Source organism: Balaenoptera musculus, chromosome 12 (genome assembly GCF_009873245.2).
Source record: "Balaenoptera musculus isolate JJ_BM4_2016_0621 chromosome 12, mBalMus1.pri.v3, whole genome shotgun sequence".
NCBI lineage: Eukaryota > Metazoa > Chordata > Mammalia > Artiodactyla > Balaenopteridae > Balaenoptera > Balaenoptera musculus.
The window spans coordinates 9215650-9240690 of NC_045796.1; the positions used below are offsets into that span (position 1 = coordinate 9215650).

The following is a 25041-nucleotide window of genomic DNA, read 5'->3' on the forward strand; positions in this document are numbered from 1 at the left end:
CGAGCCAGGGCAGAGCCGCGGCGCAGGGCGCAAGCAGACGCTGCCGCGACTGTGCTGGGCAGAGCGCACCGTCAGCTCGGCCTTCCTGCAGCCCAGGCCCCTCGGGCGACGGTTCGGACCCATCTCAGGATCTCCTAGCAGACGTCGACACAGAGGGGCCAGAGCCAGCGGCCAGCCTCTGAACGGGAAGCCTCCCGCTCCGAATTCTTTCTCGCCGGGAAAAACTGTCCAGTACCTGTTAGTAACCAGGCGCTGTGCGCGGGTGTTAAGGGCACAGGCTTCGGAATAAAAGAGCCTGGGCGGAGGGGGCCTGGTCCCGTCCCTCACTATCCGTGTCATCTTGGGCAAGTGCTTTGACCTCTCTAAGCCTCAGTGTCTTCGTCTATGAAGTGGGGCTCTAACAACAGTTCCTGCTCGTGGGCCTGCTCTGGGGACGGAATGAGACCATGTATGGACAGTACCCGCCACGAGGCCACTTCCTAACCCTATAACCAAACGCAATCCCTTTGGATGCTCCCACGCATGCTGTCCCACGACCCGTTAGGTCCCAGCGGGGCCTCCTTGCTACAGCAGGATCTGGTTCCGACTCTTGGGGTTCTGACGGAATACGGCATCAACAAAACCTAGAGCGAGGGCTCCTTTCCCACTGTGGACCATCGGTCTCCTAGCCCAGAGCCACGTGCTGCACCCTGGAGTAGACGCTCAAAAGAGGACGCCACTCTTCCCCAGAGGCCTGGGTCCCAGCGTCCCGAATGGATCAGTGAGTAGTTCATCCCACAGCTGGAAATAAACCACAGGCCCCAGCAATCAGGAAGACCACAGGACGGTGGCAGGCCACCCTCCTGTGAGACTGGCAGCCAGTCAAGTCATCTGTGGATGCACCAGGCAGGGGGCTACACTGGCAGTAAACACAGGCACCAGGGTGTGTGTATGTGTATATGTGTGCATGTGTGTGTGTACGCGTATAAGAATTTACAAGGTATCAGTGTATACAGTCAGATGGGTTTTCCATGCCATCATTGGTATGACTCAGTTTTTTTACCTAAGAGAGCAGCTCCGTAAGAGCGCAGCAAGATGACTCACCACGGACCAGTCAAATGCACTCACCCCTGCACATGTGAGGGTCCTTGTCCGATTGTGAACTTTATTATGAACGAACATGGTGGTCCCGTCCTGCCCTACACCATCGACCTTAACAGTCATGGTGAAGTTGGTCTGAATAGCTGTTTCTACAAAAGAAAGAAATCCAGTGTTAAGAGACCACGAGAGGCCGTCACACCTGCAGAAGTGCCTGCCTGGCTGCGCGTCGGCCCGGGAAGGTTCTGGGACGCACCAGCCTCCCCATATCTGCCAAGCTCACACCTGCCAGCCAAGTCCAGCCCTTCCGTGAACTTGTTTCTCACCCACCCCTAAGTTTCATTTCACAAAAGGGCAAATATTTCATGGCTAATAAAGCTTTATTTTTTAATTTCCCATATAAATTTTAATTTAACTGCATACCAAAATAAAAACAGGTTTCTTATTTTTTCTGATTATATAATTCATTATTTTTCTGATTATATGCTCATTGTTTAAATATATCAAAGACCAAAAATATAAAGATGGTATTAAACACGTATAATGCCACAACCAGAGAAACTATAATTTCATGTTTGTGTCCATCCTTCCAGACTGTTTTCTAGACACACAAATATATAGTGATATCAAATTTATTTATGCTTTTTAAAATGTTATAAAAAGAGGTTAATTTTTTTGTAATATGCGTTTTTTTCACTTAATTTACTGCAGTCATTGGGTTATCTTTTCAAATTCTTTCAACCAAAGTGCTTCCTCTAAATCACAGTACATAGAAAACGATGTGGAGCATCTTCTCGGTTCTCAGGGAGGGTGCTTGACCGGGTCGCCCTAGGTGGACAGAGCGAGGCTGTTATAAACTGTGAGTGCTTTGGGCAGGCGTTCTCAGCCTCAGCACCATGGCTGTTTTGAGGTCAGATAATTCTCTCCTGTGAGGAACTCGTCCTGTCACTGTAGCATGTTTACCAGCATCCGTGGCCTCCACCCACTGGATACTGACAGCACTCCCTGCTCCCCAGCTGTGACAGCCATGTCACAAGGTCTCCAGACACTGCCAAGTGTCCCTGCGGGACAGAACCATTGGCTTAGGACACCAGGACTTAACTCTCTCCCAGAAGCCCCCTGGAAAAGGCTGCAGCCGCAGCACCTACACCGTGCAGCCACGGAGCTAGGCTTCACCGCTATCCCGAAGGATGACCAGTATCCCTGAGGGCCTACGGGTACTCCCCGAGTGCTGCAACATAACTTTCCTTGGAGGACATTTAAGGGGCTCCCAACTTGCTGGTATTAAAAAGAATAATCACCACCTTATAATCCATCTTTGAGCACTTGCTGAAAGATTTTAAAGCTCTTTAAACCTTTCAAATATGGTGCTCTGTACAAAAAAAAAAGTCATTCTACAATGTCAGGCTTCATACCTTTTGAATGATCCAACTCGACAACACATGTCAGCCATAGTTGCTGATTATATGTAGACAGCGGGTTTGAAAGTATTTGAACTGGCTTTAGCTGAGGCAAAAAGAAAAAGAAGTTAAAAAATCCATGTGATCTCTTCAGTTGCGCCTACCCAATGTCTTGCCTTAACATACAAAATCTACATTTACAAAAAAGGTTGGAGTGGTAGCTCTGAAACAGAAACATGTAGTTTTCCTTTAGTCAATATAAGTAAAATTCTGCCTTTCAAAAAAATAAAGGACTAACTTTCTGCTGCAATTCACTTGTCTCTCATGAAAACTTCTAAAGCAGGCAGTCTCCACTACCTATAGCCTTGGGACAATATACCTACTTAAATACCAAGAAAAGGCCATCTTGGAGAAGAAAATTAAAGTGCGTAAGATGATACACATAATAAGATAATAAAGGACACCAACAAATATTTTCATATTCACAAGAATCTTTTTTTTTTTAGTACCAATATGCCAGACATGTCACTGACATCTGTCATTTTCAGCTTTAACAGCCCTAGAGAGAGAAATTAGAGGGGACCACATTGCCAGTGACGTTTCTGCAGTGTCTGCTGAAAAACACAATACTGGTGTCTAACAGCAAGGGACACAGAAGGAGTTGCCTGAGGAGCCCGATCCTAGCTCCAAAGACAAGCATTATTTGAACGTAAATGGGTAGTTTTTGTGTTTTAATGCTTCTGGCAGACCTCAGGGAAACTCCCTGTGCCCAGAGACTTGCCCCAAAGCCACCAAGACAATGAAACCAACTGGAGGATGATCTATAACCTTTCAGAAGTGCGGACCATCTTTGGAAGCGAGTCAGTTCCGGGGGACGGCTGCTATTTTCAGTGTCAAAAAAGGACTTACATCCTGAGACGGAAATTTTAAAAAGACCAACTATAGTCAGGAAACCCTATGGCAGCACCTCTTCAAATAGATCCTCAATCTGAGAGTTAAGGAAAATAAAGAAATGCCAAAAAAAAGAAAAAGTGATGATAGGCCAAACGAGGGCCCAAAAGGTAAGTTTTCGGACATTTTTCTCCTTTTGCTTTTTTGAGAATTGGAGGTGGAAACCTAGCAGGGAGCTGGGAGAACGAAGACGGGGGTGGGGTGGTGGCGGGGTATTGGGGTCAAATAATCAGATTTAAGCCACACACCTTACAAGGCAGTGAGAATGTGGGACGACTGCTTTCAGTTTATAGATGAAGATACTTCGATATCAGAAAAAGAAAAGGCTTAGTTGTTTGGGCTCTCACAAAAGTTAGCATTTATTAAAGAAAACCAAAATTTTCCAAGTGGAAGGACCTCTGTTTTTCTCTAAAGATGGTGAAGAATCAAGGCACATTTTATTTTTTAAAAAAGAAAAGAAACAGGATTTTTCATTTAAACTGAGTTCATGCAAGAAATACCAAACAATCATTAGAAAAAAACTGTTACTGTTAGAAACCTGACATAAAGACCACTTCTTAACTGAGGCAAATATAATAAAAAAGAGTCAGAAACCTAAGTGAGCATCGTTAGAATTTATAATCTAATAAGTCTTGCACACGGGAGGAATCAGGAGGAGTTAAGCAGCCTTTGGAAATGAATTGCTGCTCCCTAAGAGGTAACATCACCATCCTTTCTCAGCACTCAGGTTACTATTACAGCAGAAAAGGTAATTTTAGCAAACGAGGACCCAGAGGCCAGCAGCTGACGGTAGAGTGAGAAATGTGTGTTGCCCGAGAAGCAAGCTGCCGGGCAAGGGGGGTGGGTTTGACCTTAATGACACTTTAAGCAGGACCATTTCTTAGTGACCCTTAGACCCAGTCTTACCTCTTTGCTATTATTTAGTGAAAAATTAGCTGCAGAAGTCTGGATCACTTTGGGTCCTAAAATGTAACAGAGAAAGAAAAAAGCAGGTTATAACTATATTGATAATTAATGTTGATTTTTTTCAAATGCCAAGAAAGACTCATATATTATACAGAGGTAGTCTTTTTCCTGGTCTATCTTTGAAGGTTTTATATATATATATATATATATATATATATACACACACACACACACACACACACATATATACGTGTAAAACATACAAACATGGGAACACAGGCACACAGTACCCACTCTGCTGCACGTGCTAACCGCCCAACGCAGGTGAACACAACACGACCCCATGCAACGCACACGATGTCCATGGGGCTCTGTGTGTGCAGACCCCCTCCCTTGCTCTCTGGGAAGGCTCTCTCTGGAGGGCGTGGATCCAAGAAAGCATTAACGACACAGACACTATCTATATATTTTGTATAAAGATTCCTGCTAAAAAATTAAGACATTTATCCATTCATCCAATTAATCCAATCTTCCAAATTATTAAGTTGAGGATATTAAAAAAAAAAGTATATATACTAACAATATACTCAAGGCTTTTCCCAAAATAACATAAACAAGCTTCATAGAATCTTACACTGTAATATTTCAGAGCTTTGGCCTTAAAAGAAGTAGTCAAAGGAAACACTATGAACCTGATTTTATTTACAACCGGGTTTGTTCTGAAGCAAACCCTCGCAGCTTGTGACGCCAGTGTTCCGGCTGCCTCCGAGGCCACGCCCAGCCTGTTGCCAACCACCCTCCACTTGGAGGAGATACCTGAGTACAAACCTCAACCAGTGCAGGAGCATGTCTCTGGGGCACATTCTTGCAGGCTGAGCAGAGATGTCTCTGCGTAGGAAGGAGGCGTGCACACACAGAGAGGCTTATTTCTTTTTTTTTTAAAATAAATTTATTTATTTTTGGCTGCATTGGGTCTTCGTTGCTGCGCGCGGGCTTTCTCTAGTTTCGGCGAGAGGGGGCTACTCCTCGCTGCGGTGCACGGGCTTCTCATGCTGTGGAGCACAGGCTCTAGGCACATGGGCTTCAGTAGTTGTGGCACGCAGGCTCAGCAGTTGTGGCTCGCGGGCTCTAGAGCGCAGGCTCAGTAGTTGCAGCTCACGGGCTTAGTTGCTCTGCGGCATGTGGGAACTTCCTGGACCAGGGCTCAAACCCATGTCCCCTGCATTGGCAGGTAGATTCTTAACCACTGCGCCACCAGGGAAGTCCCAGAAAGGCTTATTTCCAACGGATTCACAATCGGACTGCACTCCTGTCCCAGGAAGTAAGGCAGCCTGGCTTCTCAGGAAGAACTGAGAACTGGGAGTCAGGAAAGTCTAGACTCGAGTCTCAGCTAACAGGCTTTCTGGATCTCATTTCCTCATCTGCAAAACGAGGTGACTGACCCAGTGGTCCCTTGGGCACTCTGAACTCTGAAATCCTAATAACCTGACTACAGAAAGTTAACTAGGAGCAGAGGACTTGTGTGTCTAATCGACTGGGCCACACGGTGCCCAGATAACTGGCTAAACATTACTCTGGGTGCGTCTGTGAGGGTGTTTCTGGATGAGAGTACCTCTTGAATCAGTAGACTAAGTAAAGCAGACTGCCCTCCCAATGTGGGTGGGCCTCACCCAAATCACTGAAGGCTTGAACAGAGCAAAAGGCTGAGTAAGGGAGAATTTGCTCTCTTCCTCGAGGCTCTCTGTCTTCAAGCTGGTACATGAGTCTTCACCTGTCTTCAGACGCAGGAACACTTACACCATCGGCTTTCCTGGGTCTCCAGCTTGCCGACTGCAAACCGTGCAGCTTCTTGGCCTCCATAATCATGTGAGACACTTCCTTATAATAAAATCTCTCTCTCTCATCCGCCCCCGCCCCCCACCGCCATCTCTCTCTCTCTGTATCTCTTATCGGTTCAGTTTCTCTGGAGAACCCAGACTAACACAGATTTTGGTACCAAGAGTGGTTCTAGAGGAACAGCATGTTAAGGGTGAGTATTCTATCCTGGTTCTGGGGTTTCTGGAATTGGTTCTCTAACCTGATTAAAGATGCTAATGACTGTATGTTCAGTAGTAAGGAGAGCACTGAGAGCTCATGAACATATGCAAAATATTTCCATTAGACACTCCTAATCAACCATTTACTATGAGAAGCAAGGAGGTAAGTGACTCTGTTTACGATACTTTAGAACATTCTTGGAAAACTAACAAACGTAATGAGGCTCGCTGGTTGCTCCTAACGTCACTGGACAAAGTGGTGAAAGAAAAGGATGAGCTCAGGGATTTGAATTCCCAGCTCAAGTGCCACACCCACGATCTGAAAGCTTCTACGTGTGCCCTGAAGGAGACCCTTATTTCCTACGGCCACAGTGCTGAGACTGCTGAAAATCAAACCGGAATCTCATCCAGCGACTGGCTGAATTACACCACTGAACTCCCAGCCTCGCAGGGTGTCTCGATGCTAAAGTGACTGCATTGACTGGGAGAGAACGGGATCCTGTTCCGGGGACGTGCAGGAAGATCCTGATGAAGCTGGGGACATGGAGCTGCTCAATTCTCATGAGTCCTTTCCCAGTGGAAGTTCTCCCCATTCCCGGTGGAAGTGGCCTTCCCACCTCCTCCTGTGGGATTAGCCCTGCATCGCCTAAGGAATCAGTCGTGGCCTCCACTGAGGCAGCTGCCAGGCAGGACGACGCTGGTCCTCCTCGGGACCCACCCCCCACCCCTCTTCACCTCTAGACCTACAACTAGACTCACACCCAGCAGGCCCAGAGGTGAGGCACGTGACCCATGAGGACATGTGCTGCACTCCAGAAGAACTACTTGAGTTTTCCGATTTATACAGACAGAAGCCCAGGAAACACGTATGGGATAATGGTGGAAGGAACATAAAGTTGTCTCAGGCCAAACTTAACGGATGTGGGCTCACTAAAAAGAGATTCTGCACTGAAAGTTGTAGCTCAGGTAGTCGGAAAGGATTGGGTCTGATTGGGTGGTTGATTGGGTGGTTGGCTAAAACGTGGACCAAAAGGTGGTTCCCAGCGAGTGAATTAGAAACGCTGCACCTGCCCAGGTTCAATGCAGAGGAAGGGAATCAGAGGCTTAGGGAGTTGGATTGCTAGGGTGGCTCTGTCATTTAAGACCTACTGGGAGATTCCAGAAGACATACCTTTCACCACTACTGTGAGAAATAAATTTGTGAGGGGAGACCCGAGCATCCTTAAAGAGCTCTACGACTGCCCTTCTCTGCAGGCCAGGCCTTACCATGGGAACTGCAGTCCCTGAGTTGGGAAAACAACATGCAGTAGGAATAAGTGGATCCCAGCAGTGGCGGGGCCGTGTGAGATGAGGTGGGTGAGCTCACATAATGGACAGCAGAGGCACAGCAGCAGTCAGAATAGCCCGATTCCTGCAGACCTACGGCGTTAGCTAACTGATCATGGCGTTCCTAGAAGTGAAAGACATAGGAAGCCTACCAAATCATTACTTGATCTGCATAAGCAGGAAAGTTCTAGGTCAAGTGAACAACAGCCTAACCTGTATCATAAAAACAGAGAATGACAACTCATCAGTAGTTTCCAGATTTGAGCCAGTTTACAGACCCAAAGGTCCTTGAACAAAGGGAAGGTTGGGTCCCCTTAAGAAAGCACCCCAGTACACTGCCGAGCATTTATACTGTTAATCATTCGCCCAAAGAAACCTACAGCCTTTTACCAGGACAAATGCATCAAGGGAAAAAAAATCAGACGTTTTCGGAACGACTGGACACTGGCTCTGAGCTGACACTAATTTCAGGAGATCCGAAACGTCACTGGGCTCCACGGGAGGAGGGACCTATGGAGCCCAGGTGATCAGTGGGGTCTACCGGAGGAGGGACCTATGGAGCCCAGGTGATCAGTGGGGTCTACCGGAGGAGGGACCCATGGAGCCCAGGTGATCAGCGGGGTTTTAGCTCAGGTATGTGTCACAATGGGCGCAGTGGGTCCCCAAACCCATCCTATGGTTAATTCCCCAGTTCCAGAATGTGTAATTTGAATCGAAATACTCAGCAGCTGTCAGACCGCCACATTGGTTCCCTGACTTGTGGAGTGAGGGCTATTATGGTGGAAAAAGCACTAGAACTGCCTCTACCTATGAAAATACTAAACCAAAACAATATCGCATTCCTGGAGGGATTGCAGACATTAGTGCTACCATCAAGGGCTTGAAAGATGCCCACCACATCCCCATTCAACTCACCTATTTGGCCTGTGCAGAAGCTTAAGCAGGTGGTGATTCCAATTGAGGCTGCTGTACCAGATGGGGTTCCACTGCTTGAGCAAATCCACACATCCTCTGGTGCCTGAGATGCAGCTACTGGTCAGGCAAACGCCCCTCTCTCCATCCCTGACAGTAAGGTCCACCAGAAGCAGTTTGCTTCCCGCTGGCAAGGCCAGCACTACACCTTCGCTGCCCTACCTCAAGCTGTATCAACTCTCCAGCCCCATGTCACGACTTAGCTCACAGAGATCTCGATCATCTTTCCCTTCCACACGCCATCACACTGGCCCATTACATTGATGAGATCATGCTGACTGGACCTACTGAGCAAAAAGTAGCAGCTACTCTGCACTTACTGGTAAAACATTTGGCGTCAGGGGGTGGGAAATAAATCCAATTAAGATTCATGTGCCTTCTTCCTCAGTGAAATTGCTAGGGGTCCAGTGGTGAGAGCCATGTCGAGAGATCCCTTCTGAGGTGAGAGATAAGTTGCCGTAACTGGTCCCTCCTACAACCAAAATGGAGATACAATGCCTAGTGGGCCCCTTTTGGATTTCGGAGGCGACGTGCTCCTAATCTGGGTGTGACACTCTGGCCTATCTACCTAGTGACCCGAAAAGCTGCCGGGTTGGAGTGGGGCCCAGGACAAGAGGAGGCTCCTCACGGGTCAGGCCCCCACGGGAGCTGGTCTCCGCTCGGGTCACGTGATCCGGCAGATCCAGCGGTGCCTGAAGCACCAACGGCACACAGGGATGCTGTCTGGAGCCTCTGGTGGATGAACCTCAGTGCACGCTCTTCGGGTTCTGGAGCAAAGCCCTGCCATCCTCCACAGACAACCACTCTCCTTTTGAGAAACAGCTCTCGGCCCGAAACAGACTCAATGCTTAACCACGGACCAACAAGTCACCACGTGACCTGAGCTGCCCATCAGGACCTGGGTGTTACCTGATCCATCAGCCGTAACGCCGGGCGTGCACAGCAGCACTCCACCATCGAGTGGAAGCGGTACATACGTGATCCGCCCGAGCAGGCCCTTGGAAGGCTCAAGTCGCATGAACAAGTGGCCCCAATGCCGCGGCCCCCAACCCCGCGACACTGCCTCCTCCTCCCAGCCCGCACCTATGGCCTCACGGGGAGCTCCCCGCCACGAGCGGCCGGGGAAGAGAAGATGGGGCCTGGGTTCGGCCCGATGTGCGGACGCCGCCCCCCAGTGGACAGCTGCAGAGCCACAGCCCCTCCCTGGACACCCCTGAAGGACAAGCTGACGGAAATCCTCGCAGTGGGCAGAACCTGAAGCACTGCACCTGGCTGTTCAGGTTGCCTGGAGGGAGAAATGGCCTGATGTGCAACTGTTTACCAGTTCTTGGGCTGTGGCCACTGGCTTGCTGGATGGTCAGATACTCGGAAGGAACGTGATTGGAAAACTGGTGACAAAGAAATCTGGGGAAGAGGTATGTGGCTCGACCTCTATGAATGGGCAAAAACGTGAAGATGTTTGTGTCCCACGTGAATGCTCGCCAAAGGGTGACCTCAGCAAAGGGTGACCTCAGCAAAGGGTGACCTCGCCAAAGGGTGACCTCGCCAAAGGGTGACCTCAGCAGAAGAGGACCTGAGTCATCACGTGGAGAGAATGAACCACTCTGTGGATCGGTATCCACCCCGTCATCGCCCAATGGGCTCGTGAACAAAGGGGCCACGGCAGCAGGGACAGAGGTGACACGTAGGATGGGCAACGTGGACGTCACTCACCAAGGCTGACTGGCTACGGCCACCGCTGAGGGCCCAACCTGCCAGCAGCAGAGATCAGCACTGAGCCCGACATCACACCCTTCCCCGCAGCCATCAGCCAGAGACCTGGCGGCGGGTTGATGACACTGGACCACTTCCATCGTGGAAGGGGCACTGTCCTGTCCTGACTGCAACAGACACTCTGGGTGTGGATTTGGTGTCCAGTCACATGGAGCCAATTCTCCCACAGCCGGCAGGTATACACAGGTCCAGGAATCAAGGGGTGGAAATGGGCATGGCACTACCATTACCCAGGCGACCCACTGGCAAAATTTTTGCTTGCTCTTCCCACAGGCTGATGCTCTAAAGGTCTTAGTTCCATAGGGAGAAATGCTTCGACCTGGAGACACTGAACTGGAATTAACGCTGCCACCCGGCTACCGTGGGCTCCTCATGCCTCGGAATCGACAGGCAAAGCAGGGAGTTCCTGTGCAGGCCGGGGTGACTGACCCTGACCACCAAGGGGGAAGTGCACCCCTACTCCACACTGGAGGCAGGGAGGAGGACATCTAAGGAGATCGCTTAGGGCATCTCTCAGTATTACCAGGCCCTGGGATTAAGGTCAATGGAGAACTACAACAACCCAATTCAGGCAGGAATACTAATGGCCCAGACTCTTCAGGAGTGAAGGTTTGGGTCATCCCACCAGGTAAAGAACCACGACCAACTGAGGTGCTTACTGAAGGCAAATGAAATGTGGAACAGATCATGGAATAAGGTAGTTATAAATAGCAGCTATGACCACCTGACTAGTTACAGACACAAGGACTTTTTAACTGTCATGAATATTTCCTCCTTACTCTGTCATGAGTATGTCTGCGTGCATAAATACATATACTAAGCAAATACCTTTTTTTCTTCCCTCTCTTATTCCCTTATCAAGTAACACAAGCTGTATTATTGCCTTTATATCACAGTATTTAAGTTACAGGATACGAAGAAGAGTAAACATCACGCAAGGACCCTACCTGCTCTCCTGCGGAAGGGGTAGTGAGTTTCGGGTTATATGCAGGGTAGTTGTTATCATGTCAGAAGGAACAATGACCTTGTTACTGTCTTTATTTGGAGATCAGGTATGGTTTAAGGAGACGTGCATGGATGCCAAGTTGACAGGGGGTGGACTTGTGAGGTTTATGCGCCATGGTGTGCCCAGATATCTGGTTAAACATTATTCTAATTGTGCACTGAGGGTTTCTGGATGAGATGAACATTTGAATGGGTAGCTGAGTAAAGCGGGCTTCCCTCCCCAGTGTGGGTAGGCCTCAGTCAATTCACTGAAGGCCTGAATACAGCAAAAAGGCTGAGTGAGCGAGGAAGAATTTGCTCTCCTTCCCTGACTGTCTTCAAGCTGAGACATCAGTCTTCTCCTGCATTTGGATGGACTTGGGCTCAAACTGGAACTTACACCACTGGCAATCCTGAGTCTCCAGCTTGCTGAATGCAGATCTGGGGACTTCTCAGCGTCCATAATCACGTGAGCCAATTCCTTACAATAAAACTATGTACCTGAATCTACATAAACAGATTTGGTTCTGTTCCATATATACATATTGGTCTGTTTCTCTGGAGAACCTGCTAACGCTAGTGCTCTACAGAAGGAAATGGATATGGGAATCCTGACATGGTCTTTTTCATCTCAGCCTTGGTGCAACACTTTTCATTTCTGCAAGAGTGGAGAAGGTTTCATATAATCATGGATGTTGGTGCTTAAGGAAACAAGAGTGGGCTGAAGTGCTGTGAGACTGGAGACCCAGGAGAATACTAATGCCTCCTCTACCAATCTTAAAGGACAGTTGTGAAAATCAAGTAAGATAACCGAGGTGTGCTGTGACTCATGTAATTGGGATTCCTTGGTGAATTCACGGGGAGAAAAAGAAGAGGCTGGACACAACTGCTGTGGTCACCATCCTCATCTTCATCAGCAGGAGGCAAATGGCACCTAAATAACCACCCTCTCCCCCAACTTCCTCAGCCCATTCACTACCTAAGCTTCAGTTCAGGTCAAGAAACCAGCCTTTTGAGGCACAACTGCCTCTGGGACAGGTTAAGCCCAACTGTCATTCACACTTTAATGTTAAGTGCTGTAGTTAAATAAACTACCCTCACTGGAAAAGGTATTTAGGAGGGCAGGAGGAACAGCCTAAGCAGGCTCCTGATCCTGATCTCCTACCCCTGGACTGAAGAGACCTGGGTTTCTGGAAACCTGACTTTGGTTCTCCGTTTCCCATCTGTGTGAAAGGGGGCTGGACTGGATGATTTCAGAGGCATTTTCGAAGCTCAGATGGTGATGGGTGGCTCTTCCCCTCAAACAGCACCTGCAGGCTCCCTCCTGCTCCGGGCGTCGCCACAGCAGCCATCCCCGCCCGTGCTCACCGCTATCTCACCCCCTCCCCAGAATCTGCTGCACTGGAACCATTTATACGGCCCGGCTCCCCAATCAGCCAGCATGTTCTGGATTCCCCAGCACCCAGGCAGGTCCTGGAACACAACTCTTTCAACACAGGGTACATGGTCAAGGCCGCCTGGCGCTGCCAAGCTGGGTGTAGGCCCTGGCTGCTGTGCAGGGCAGGACCAGGGTCAACCCTCCGTGTGCCATCCTCCATGATGGGGCCGTTAGGGGGTGAGAGCAAGTGGGTACCGCTGGACCAGGCTGAATGGCACTGCACCAAGGTAACCATAAATGATAAGATGGTCAAAAACTGTTCCTCACCTCAGGGAACAGTCCCAAAGTCATTCTATGAAGACACCACCACCATGACACCAAAACCGGACAAAGACACCACCAAAAAATAAAATTACAGGCCAATACCTTTGATGAATATAGATGCAAAAATTCTCAACAAAATATTAGCAAACCAAATCCAGCAACATATAAAAAAGATCATACACCATGACCAAGTGAGATTCATCCCAGGGTAACAAGTATGGTTCAACATACACAAATCAATGTGATACTCCACATCAACAAAAGAGAAAAACCACATGATCATCTCAACAGATGCAGAAAAAGCATTTGATAAAATTCAACATCGATTCATGATAAAAACTCTTACCAAAGTGGGTAAAGAGGGAACCTATCTCAACATAATAAAAGCTATTTATGACAAACCCACAGCCAATATAATACTCAACAGTGAAAAGCTGAAAGCCTTCCCGCTAAAATCTGGAGCAAGACAAGGATGCCCACTCTCACCACCTCTATTCAACAGAGTACTGGAAGTCCTAGCCACAGCAACTGGACAAGAAAAAGAAATAAAGCGTATCCAAATTGGAAGGGAAGAGGTAAAACTGTCATTATATGCAGATGACATAATGTTATTTATAGAAAACCCCAAAGATTCCACGCAAAAACTATTAGAACTGATTAACGAATTCAGCAAGGTAGCAGGATACAAGATTAACATACAGAAATTGGTTGCATTTATTTACACTAACAATAAAATATCAGAAAGGGAAAGTAAAAAAAAAAATCCCTTTTAAAATCACATCAAAAAAATAAAATACAGGACTTCCCTGGTGGTGCAGCGGTTAACAATCTGCCTGCCAATGCAGGGGACACGGGTTAGATCCCTGCTCCAGGAAGATCCCACATGCCACGGAGCAACTAAGCCTATGCGCCACAACTACAGAGCCTGCACTCTAGAGCCCTCGAGCCACAACTACTGAGCCCGCGTGCCACAACTACTGAAGTCCACATGCCTAGAGCCCGTGCTCCGCAACAAGAGGAGCCACCCCCATGAGAAGCCCGCACACCACAACAAAGAGTAGCCCCCGCTCGCCACAACTAGAGAAAGCCCATGCACAGCAACGAAGACCCAATGCAGCCAAAAATAAAATAGAAATCAATTAATTAATTAATTAATTTAAAAAAATACTCAGGAATAAACCTGACCAAGGAGGTAAAAGACTTGTACCCTGAGAGCTATAAACACTGATAAAGGCAACTGAAGATGATTTAAAGAAATGGAAAAATATCCCATGTTCTTGGATTAGGAGAATTAATATTGTTAACATGGCCATACTACTCAAAGCAATCTACTGATTTAATGCTATCCCTATCAAATTACCCATAACATTTTTCACAGAACTAGGACAAATAATCCTAAAATTTATATGGAACCATAAAAGACCCAGAATTGCCAAAGCAATCCTGAGAAAAAAGAAGAAAGCTGGTGGCATAACCCTCCTAGACTTCAGACAATACTATAAAGCTACAGTAATCAAAATAGCATGGTATTGGCACAAAAACAGACATATGGATCAATGGGACAGAATAAAGAGCCCAAAAATAAACCCATACACCTATGGTCAATTGATCTTTGACAAGGGAGGCAGGTACATACAATGGAGAAAAGACAGCCTATTCAGCAAGTGGTGCTGGGAAAGTTGGACAGCTGCATGTAAATCAATAAAGTTAGAACACACCCTCAAACCATACACAAAAATAAACTCAAAATGCCTTAAAGACTTAAATATAAGACATGACACTATAAAACTCCTAGAAGAGAATATAGGCAAAACATTCTCTGACATAAATTGTAGCAATGTTTTCTTAGGTCAGTCTTCCAAGGCAATAGAAATAAAATCAAAAATAAACAAATGGGACCTAATTAAACTTATAAGCTTTTGCACAGCAAAGGAAACCATAAACAAGATGAAAAGACAACCTATGAACTAGGAGAAAATATTTGCAAATGATGTGACTGACAAGGTCTTAATTTCCAAAATATACAAACAGTTCATACAACTCAATAACAACAAAAAAAGCCCAATCAATAAATGGGCACAAGACTTAAATAGACATTTCTCCAAAGAAGACATACAGATGGCCAATAGGCACATGAAAAGATGCTCAACATTGCTAATTATTAGAGAAATGAACATCAAAACTACAATGATGTACCACTTCATACCAGTCAGAATGGCCATCATTTAAAAAATCTACAAATAACAAATGCTGGAGAGGGTGTGGAGAAAAGGGAACCTACACTGTTGGTGGGAATGTAAATTGGTGCAGCCACTATGGAGAACAGTACGGAGGTTTCTCAAAAACTAAAAACAGAGTTCTCCTATGATCCAGCAATCCCACTCCTATGCTTATATCCGGACAACACTATAATTCAAAAAGATATATGCACCCCTATGTTCATAGCAGCACTATTTACAATAGCCAGGACCTGGAAACAACCTAAATGTCCAATGACAGATGAATGGATAAAGAAGATGTGGAACATACACACAATGGAATACTACTCAGCCACAAAAAAGAATGAAATAATGCCATTTGCAGCTACATGGATGGACCTAGAGATTATCATACTAAATGAAGTCAGAAAGAGAAAGACAACGACCATATGCTATCTCTTATATGTGGAATCTAACATATAACACAAATGAACTTAACTTACAAAACAGAAACAGTCACAGACATAGAGAACAGACTTGTGGTTGCCAAGGTGGAGAGGAGGCGTGAGAGGGTTGGATTGGGAGTTTGGGATTAGCAGATGCAAACTATTACATATAAAATGGATAAACAACAAAGTCCTACTATACAGCACAGGGAACTATATGCGATATCCTGTAATAAACCATAAAGGAGAAGAATATGAAAAAGAATATATATATGTATAACTGAATCACTTTGATGTACAGCGGAAACTAACACAACATTGTAAACCAACTACATTTCAATTAAAAAAACAAACGGAAAACTGCTCACCTCTGATCCCGACGAAGACGGTCAGGCCGAAACAGATGAAGAAGACGACGAACACGAGGACGAAGTGGCGCTTGGAGAGCGTGTACAGCCTCATGGGCGCCAGCCTGCGGGGAGAAGCCGGGGTGAGGGGCGGCAGGGCGAGGGCCTCCCCCACCTGCGAGCCCTCGCCTCAGAGGAGGACCTATTCTCAAACCAGGTGACTCGGCTGACAAAAGCACCTAAATAACCTCAGTGACCACTGCTGGGGTGGGGGCCATTCCGGTATGTTCTGGGCCTGGCACTCCACGGGGAGAGCCCTGCCACCCCGTGCCGCAGGGGGCCAGGCAAACCCCACCCTCGTGGCAGGAGAAGGCGCTTCAAAGCCCACTCGGGGCACGTTCGCCAGGCCACAGAGCGGGGCTGAACCCCTCCTCACCCCCATTTTCAGCAGCTAGAGCAGAGTCCAGGCGCAGGGAGGGCCCTAACTTCCTCACATGCAGATGCCACAGTCAAGTCCGGACTGGGGGTTCCAGGCGCCCCGGAATCGTGTGTCCTAGCCGATCTTCCCGCCAGCCCCCAGCTTTGTGTTTCCTGCCCAGGGCTCCTCACAACCTAAGACCCCTCACTGGCCTCACCCGTCGTGGTGAAGCTCAGCCTGGCCTTCACCTGGGGTCTGCTTTTGATGCAACTCCGCAAGCTGCCGCGGTTTTCTGCGAGTGACACCGATAGGAAAGCGATTCAGAGGGTCCGTCCTAACACCCTAGCATCAGCTCCCTCCTATTCATCCCCACTTCATTCTTCGGTCAGAAAAAAATGGTGGTGGGGTAGGTCTCACCTCTCTTTTAGAACTCCCTACACCAGGAGCCGGGAAACAAAAGGGAAGTCTGTGAAGGACAGACATAAACGCTGGAGAGCGGCAGGTCCTCAACGCTGCCCCCAAAGGCAGCCCCAGACAGGCTGGAACGCAGGCGCAGGCCCAGCTCCGATTCCCCCGAGACCAAGGGGAGGCCGGCCCCCCACCCTGTAGCCCGCCGAGGAGACCCAGAACCCCGAGAGATGAGAGCCAGGGGGGTTTCTGTCTTGCTTTGCTCCTGACGTCCTTTTCTGTGCCCAGCACTTCCTGGTCTGGGGAGCTGAGCGGGCAGGAGGAATTTCTCGTGCCTGCCTCTCGGGAAGGTGACAACAGCCCCCCACCGGGAGGGGGAGAATCGGGCTCTGAACCGGAAAGGGAGGGAAGGCCGTTTGCTCTTGCGGTATCAAGTTCACGGCCGTGTGCACACGCACACCCTCGCCCTTACACGGCCAAGGCAGCCCTTCCCGAGCTGGAAACCAGCTGGGCGGCATCTCAGGGCAAAGGTGGCCCTGAGTCTCTCTGACGTGGCTTTGCTGACACTGAGTCAGCGCTCTCCTGCCAGGCCTGGGTGAGTGAACTTTCAGATCGGCACCCCCGTGCTTCACTGGGTGACGGGACCAGCGAAGAAATAAAGCAACCAGTGTCTTTCCCTCTGGGACTCAGGTCTGAAGGCTGGACCACCAATGACCCCGCTGTGCGTGGGGAGCGAGAGCTCATGAATTAAGTGGCCTGATCCCAACTCAGGTTTTGGACCCTGAAGATCCTAAGAGGCCCGAAGCCTTACACTATTAGAGCCCAGAAACCACGTCAGGGAGGAAGTCCAGCTCCTTGGATTTGCACACGGGGAGCCCGAGGTCTAGAGACGGCAGGACTCTTGCCCTAGATGCCACAGCTCTGCCCTCGGCGGTCCCGGCGCTGCCGGAAGGAGGCTCTGGGAAGCAGGACGGAAGCGAGCGGACCCCCCACCCCCACCCCAGGAGGGCCTCTGTGGAAGCCGGGTGGAGTGCAGGGCTGGCACGAGGAAGGGCTCCTGTGTCGCTTCCCTGTCCCCTCCTCCCCCTCCCATGAGAGGCCTCAGCACACCCTGCGGAGGGAAGACTTCTCGTAGCTGCGCATCTCCAAGTGAGGCAACAGCGCATGAAGCTAAACGGACGAGATGCTGGGGACGTGCAAACACGGTCAGGTGTGGACGGCACTGCCCCGATGTCGACCTGAGCGCTGACAAACGTGCCACGGGTTCTGCACACCGACACGAGGGAAGCCCCGTGAAGGGTGTGCAGAAACACTCGGTACTGTCTTTGCCACTCTTCTGTAAATCGACAGTTGTTTTAAAAAATTACACAAAGTCATTCATGGCCCCCCCCTCCCCCTGGGCTGCTCCCGGGGTGACCCTGGGGCTCTGAGGGGCACCAAGGGCTCCCCAGCAGAGGTGAAAGCACAGAACAGAGGGCTTGGAATCAGAGGAAAACAGAATAAGAAAAGTTATATCTAAAATTTGATTTTTAAAACATTATCAACAAAACGCATTATCAATGATTTACTATAAAAGCACAGCTACTCAGCAGGTGAGAAGGAACGCTGAAGAAAGAGGTTTCAGGAAGACGACAGCACAAGATCAAATGCCTGCAGCACACGAACCACCCAGGGTATTTTTCCAATTTTCTCCTCGGGAACTCAATAAAGATCTGTCGTTTCCCCTTCCTTAAAACTTCCACTTCAGGGCTTCCCTGGTGGCGCAGTGGTTGAGAGTCTGCCTGCCAGTGCAGGGGACACGGGTTCGAGCCCTGGTCTGGGAAGATCCCACATGCCGCGGAGCGACTGGGCCCGTGGGCCACAACTACTGAGCCTGCGCGTCTGGAGCCTGTGCTCCGCAACAAGAGAGGCCGCGATAATGAGAGGCCCGCGCACCGCGATGAGGAGTGGCCCCCGCTTGCCGCAACTGGAGGAAGCCCTCGCGCGGAGGCGAAGACCCAACACAGCCATAAATAAATAAATTAAACAAAAATTAACTGCTTCCACTTGTGTCCTCTTTATATATACCCTACTTGTTGTTAAAAAAAAAAAAAAAACAACTTCCACTTCAATCCAATTTATGAGATCCGTTCCTGCTTCGGTAATCAAGCCTCACCCAACTGGACAAAAAAAGACACGGAGGCGGCAAAACAAGCCCCCGCCTGAGCAGATGTCACCGCACAACCAGCCCCGCTGACCAGGGCTCGCTGGGGACATGGTGGGCCACGGGCCTCGTTTCCTCTGTCCCCGTCTCCCGAGCGGCAGGACACCTCCTCAGGCAGCCTCACGCCGGGGGCACGCTGCAGCCCCGGTGTCCCAGGGGCCAGCGCCCAGACTGCAGGACCCAGCTGGCGACGCCGCCCTCTCCACCGGCCTGCTCACGACGCGTCACCGAGAGCTCTGAAGCGGTTCGCCGAGAACCCAGAGACGCCCGGCACCTCGGGCACCGCACCTGATTCCCGACAAATCACAGGCCCACACGGCTGACCACAGTCACAAAACTCCCGGGCGCCGCCGGGACGGCTGGAGAAGCCGAGGCGGCGAGGAGTCACGGAGACCAGCCCGGCCACCCCCGCGGGCTTTGCCCAGCGTCTCACGCTCGCCGCCTCCCGGCTTCCTGCCCCGACGCGGCACCCAGCGACTCCTCTGCCTGCGGCCCATCCCACCTCCCTGCTGAACAGTCCAGCCAACCTACAGCAGCCCACAGCCGGGCGTGTCCCCGTGAGCAGACAGCCCTCACGCCCTGTGATCGGGCCACCAGCGGGAGGAGCGCCTCTGCTCAGAGGCCAGACTGCGATGCAGAAAACAGACGCGGGCGACCACCCAGGGGGCTCCCAGGCACCCTCATCTCCTCCTCTACAGTCGCCCATCCCCTTCTGGGAACTCTCCAGCCCAGAGTCAGGACCCCACACTGCAGACTCTCCAACACCCGTGGATCTCCTGCTTCCTCGTTAATGGTCCTTCCGCCTCCAGGGCCATCCCCAGCGTCCTGCCTGCCCCGACCCCACTCAAAACTCGTGGCTCCCAGGACACTTTCCCTTAGGAGTCCTACATTCCATCATGGTCAATAGGTTTTAAGACTGAACCCGTTAAAAAACAAAATAACATAAACGGAAAACCTGCTTCCACTGCCCATTTCCGGCCTCTCCCCTTCCTCCATCCCCACATCCGGAAACCCTGGAGTCACCTCCGACGTCCGCCTCTCATTCATCCCACACAGCCAGCCCGGAAGAGGTGACGCCTCTCTTCTCTCCACCCCCAGCACACCAGTCCCGCAGTCCAGGCCCTCATCACCCCCCACTCAGCCCCTGCAGCACCCTTCCACGTGTGCCTTCCTGTGCGGGTACTACGGCACTGTTAACGTGCTACCCCGACACAGGGAGCAACTCGACTGAGTTTAAATGCCTACCTGTGGCCTTCGAGGCCCCCAAATCCGCCCCTAAATTCCCACCGTCCTGCATGTACCCTGCGAGAATCACTACCTCCTGAGTCGCCGCAGCTGCCTTCTCAGGTAGGGACTGCTAACAGCCCCATCTCACAGATGAGAAAGCTCAGGCTCAGCGAGGTAGGTGACCTGCCCTAGATCTCAAAGCAGAGGCTGCATTCAAACACAAGCGTCAGACTCCAGGGCTTAGGGCTTAAATTCTATAAAGCTTCCCACCGTGGTCAAGCCTGAGTCCAGACTAGCCCGTTCAGGTACTGCTCTCCTGATCTGAAATGCTCTCTCTTCTCCCTACCAAACTACCCAAATCAGACCCAGCATTCATGGCTCACCTCTGTGTCCCACCTTCTCCATGAAGCTTTCCCTCGCTTCTCCACCTCTCATGGCTGCCCAGGCCTTTAAACCACTACAACATGTGTGGCCTGCACAACATAGCTGAGCGCTTGAAAATAAAGCGTCAATCTACCCATGTGGACACCAGACAGACACGTGGTGCGCATTCAGAAAACATCTATTCCACTCAACTTTTATTGGTTTTCTCCGAAGTGTTCATGTAGTTCCCTCAAACTGGTGGTGAGATGCTTGGGAACGGGGAAAGGGCTCCCCATCTCCCCATGCAACCTGGCCAGGTCAAGCACAGCTGCCGACGCAATCGTCTACCTAGATAACCACGGCAGGAAGACTTCCTACAAAACCCTGCCAGCTCATGATCGGTGTCTCTCTCTTTCTTCTCTTGATGGGTCCCACACATCAGTCTTCCTCTCCGGGTCCACGGATCTTTCCACACTCAGGCATCTAAAACACACACTCGAAAATTCTGGTCTCTTTGGAGCCCCCATGCCCTTGGAAGACCCTTCAAATGCAATGGAACAGACTGTCGCCTTGGCACCAGCTTGTACTCTTTAGGTTCCTTCTAAATTAATCTCAGTTTTCATGGGTAATTTATAATATCACAGACACATTTCCTAGAGAAACTAAAAACACTTTTCTTGGAAAGCCAACGCCCAAAATTGCAGCTTTAATCCAAATCACTGTAAGCCCTGCCCTCCCCCCCATGATGCATATTCATAACCACTTCCAAGAGACCGCTTCCAAGGAAGGTGAATCTTTGGAGCCATCCATTCCCATGAGAGAATGGCTGGAAAACTATTCTGTAGGGCTCTCCACAGGCGAGCACCATCTTCACCTTACTGGGGCTCCTTGGCATGATGCTGCTCTAGGCCTCTCTTCTCTACTCTCACTCCCCAGGTGATCTCATCCTGTTTCAGGCTTTAGAGACAATGCACGTGCGAGCAATTCCACATTCGTATCTCAGCCCAGCTGGACTCTGGACTTACATGAAAAGCCTACTTGACATCTCCACTTGGATATCTGGTAGGCATCTCAAGTGTGACGCATCAAAAGCCAGACCCCTGACCTCCCACTGAGGTCACACCCTTGGTCAGACGCCCCTTCCTTCACCGGCCAGCGGGAAAGCCCGTGTCCCCATTAGGGCCATCGAGCGCTCCTGACAGGCCGCAGCCAACACTGCTTTTCCCACTAAGCACTTCTCCCTCCCACGCAGGTCTCACAGGAGTTAATAAAGCAGCACTAGAAAGAAACTGTAGGGGAGGCGAGCACTCGATGAGCCTCTTTATGGGCCTGGAGCAGAATGACCATGAAATGGACAGAACTCGGGTGAGCAGAGAAGGCGAGAAAACGCCTCGAGGTGCGTCTCTAAGCGATGCAGAGAGCGGGATGGGAGGAAACCGGCACCACAACCTCTGCCTTTGACGGAGCCCCAGGGACGACCAGCATGCAGCCGGGCAGGAGAAAACAGCACCAGGGGCTGCACGGGTCTCAGAATCACGTTGTGTGTGTTTTTTTTTTTTTTGAAAACCAAAGCAAGCACTGACAGATATTCAATCTGAAGACTTCTTTCCCAGAAAAATGCCATCATGGATCTTGTCCAATTTTGAAGCATCTTTATGACACCACAGAATTACATATTTTGTCTCAGCTCATCAAGTCACGGTACAGCAGGCAGGTAAGACTGAAACAGTTTCGGGATTACAAATTTTGCTGTTTGCTCACCTCATACCCATATTTCCCACTTTAGAATTAAAAAATTAGAGTCTTGGGCTTCCCTGGTGGCGCAGTGGTTGAGAATCTGCCTGCCAATGCAGGGGACATGGGTTCGAGCCCTGGTCTGGGAAGATCCCACATGCCGCGGAGCAACTGGGCCCGTGAGCCACAATTACTGAGCCTGCGCGTCTGGAGCCTGTGCTCCGCAACAAGAGAGGCCGCGATAGTGAGAGGCCCGCGCACCGCGATGAAGAGTGGCCCCCGCTTGCCACAACTAGAGAAAGCCCTCACACAGAAATGAAGACCCAACACAGCCATAAAAATAAATTAAAAAAATAAATTAATTTAAAAAAAAAAACAAAAAACTTGCTTCCTTTAAAAAAAAAAAATTAGAGTCTGGGCAGTGGAAAGGGATTTTTGATCTCTCAGTCTGTTCTCAAGTTTTAGTTAGGATTTTATTTTTCTCACAATCTGTATAAAAATCATTTGTCTCCCGGGGCCCAGAGCACTGGCCTGGTGCCCGTCAGGCTGGGTTCAAATCCTGGCTCCCCCACTTCCCTGGGCAACCAGGTAACTTCTCATGATGTCAGCATCCTCGTCTGCAAACCAGAGACAGGCAGAATGACACCCACAGGACCAGTGGGAGCACAGATGAAAAATGAAACACTTAGAACAGTGTAGTAAGCACAGAGGAAGAACTCAATCGTGTCAGTTATTAATAGTAATGGTTGTGCTTTTCCCCTGTCCCCCTTTTTTTTTAATCTCAGTTTTCATCCAATCGATATCCCTGATGATCCACTGTGTAAAATGTCCCCTCCTCTGGTTCAGAACCCAACCAGCTGCAGGAAAGGGCAGGAGGGGTCAGTGTTCCCTATGCACCTACTTGGTACCCAGCCAGGTGCTTCCCTGTGAGGCAGGTATCATCAGCCCATTTTATATATGGGAAAATAGAGGCTGGGGAAAGTATACACCCGCTGAGGTCACGGTCAGCAGGAGACAGAGGTGGGATTTGAATCCACAAGGTCAGGGGTGGAAAGGAGGCTCACCACTCTCTCACTCTTTGGTCCCCTCACCAAACTTTCCTTTTTAAATAACCCACCATTTAATGGGGTTTGAGAGGGAGAAACTCTGAGAAGAAGAACAGAATGGGAATTCTGAAATTTCAATCAACCCACTTGAATATATCACAGAAAAATTATCTTTAGTTATTCAAAAAAGCCATTATACAAACATTCAAGGCCCGACGACCTCAAAAAGTATTTTAATGAACGATGTTCTAAGCCCCTCAAGGAACCACGAACTCATGTGTATCCTTGCCAGGCCGCAAGCCCAGTGACTCACAGCCAGGAGCGCGCTGGTCAGGTCATCGAATACCCTTCCCATGGCAAACAGAACAAAGAAGCCGGCCACATGCTGGGCAGCGCGGCCCGGTGGTTAAGAACCCGGGCTCTGGAGGCCGACTGCCTGTGCTGGAAGGCCCCTGCGCCACTGACCAGCAGGGTGACCTGGGGGGAACAACGTCACCTCCCGGGGCCTCTGGTTCCTGAACTGTAAAATTCAGGGAACTGAGGAACCCCACCGCCGAGGGCTGCTGTGACAATGAAGCGGGTTTATGACACGGGAGCCTTGCTAACACTCAGTCAGGGCCAGCTGTTACTGAGGCAGGGGAGTACATCGACCTCAAGACTGTGGGCCCTGGAGCCCACTCCCGGGCTTCCATCTTCTGTGACTTACTAGCCATTACCTGGAGAAACGCACTTGACTTCTCTGCACCCCCGTTTTCTCATCTGTAACACTGGGATAAGAGAAACTTCTTCATGGGAAGGGTGGTTATGAGGCTTACGTGAAATGACGTACATGAAGTGCCGCCGCAGTACCTGGTACACGGTAAACGCTACGTCATCTTTCATTAGCTTTAGAGATCCTTCCGGCTCAGAAGAAAAATTATCCTAAGGGATGCAATCCTAAACAACTCTACGGCTGCAGGACCAGGATTCTGACCCAGGTCTGCTGTCTCCTCAAGCACCAGGACACTCAGAAGGCCTGGGCCACAACAACCACAGCAGGACTCCACTGTGCTCATTTGTGCCACCCCTTCGCTGCTGCAGAAAAGAAGTCTAAACAACACATTTCTGCACTTAAATGCACCCAGGATGAAGGAGACATGTAAAACACACTCTTTAAAAACTGGCTGTAAATACCAATCAAGACACACACAAGAGGCAACCTGACTGAAGTTTGCAGAGAAATGTTAGTTGAGAGCAAAGAAACAAATGAACCTGAGAAATCTCGGCCAAGCAGGGCCCACGCAGGAACAGCTCAAACAGGTGTTCTGTTAGTCACATTTAGCAACTGATTGAGACACGCCCTACCCCATCCTCCCCGCCCCCCCGAACTCTCAGCGTCTCTTGCTTCCCTGGCATCATCAGAAGAGGAATGGAGTTTGCAGGAAACTTAAGCATAAAGTTTTTAGAACTGGGAACTCTTTTTTTCTGACTGGTTTTGGTGGCAATCTCTCCTGCCCTCTTGAAAAGAACAGGCTGGGCTGCACC

The 25041-nt window shown here is 49.6% G+C and overlaps 1 protein-coding gene across 6 annotated transcripts in view; it reads right to left on the reverse strand.

Annotated features, from left to right (window-relative positions):
• Window positions 1-25041, reverse strand: part of TMEM181 (transmembrane protein 181) — a 72459-nt gene that overhangs the window by 23068 nt on the left and 24350 nt on the right. For 3 of the 6 annotated variants that reach the window (XM_036871001.1, XM_036871003.1, XM_036871006.1), the window contains exons 2-5: window positions 16140-16243; window positions 4335-4390; window positions 2493-2583; window positions 1108-1229 (exon numbers count right to left, since the gene is read on the reverse strand). In XM_036871001.1, coding sequence (XP_036726896.1) covers window positions 1108-1229; window positions 2493-2583; window positions 4335-4390; window positions 16140-16243 — 373 coding nt within the window. Of the gene's footprint in view, window positions 1-1107; window positions 1230-2492; window positions 2584-4334; window positions 4391-16139; window positions 16244-16753; window positions 16829-16953; window positions 17305-24346; window positions 24415-25041 lie in introns of those variants that run through there. The other 3 variants (XM_036871002.1, XM_036871005.1, XM_036871004.1) reach the window with 3 other exon arrangements.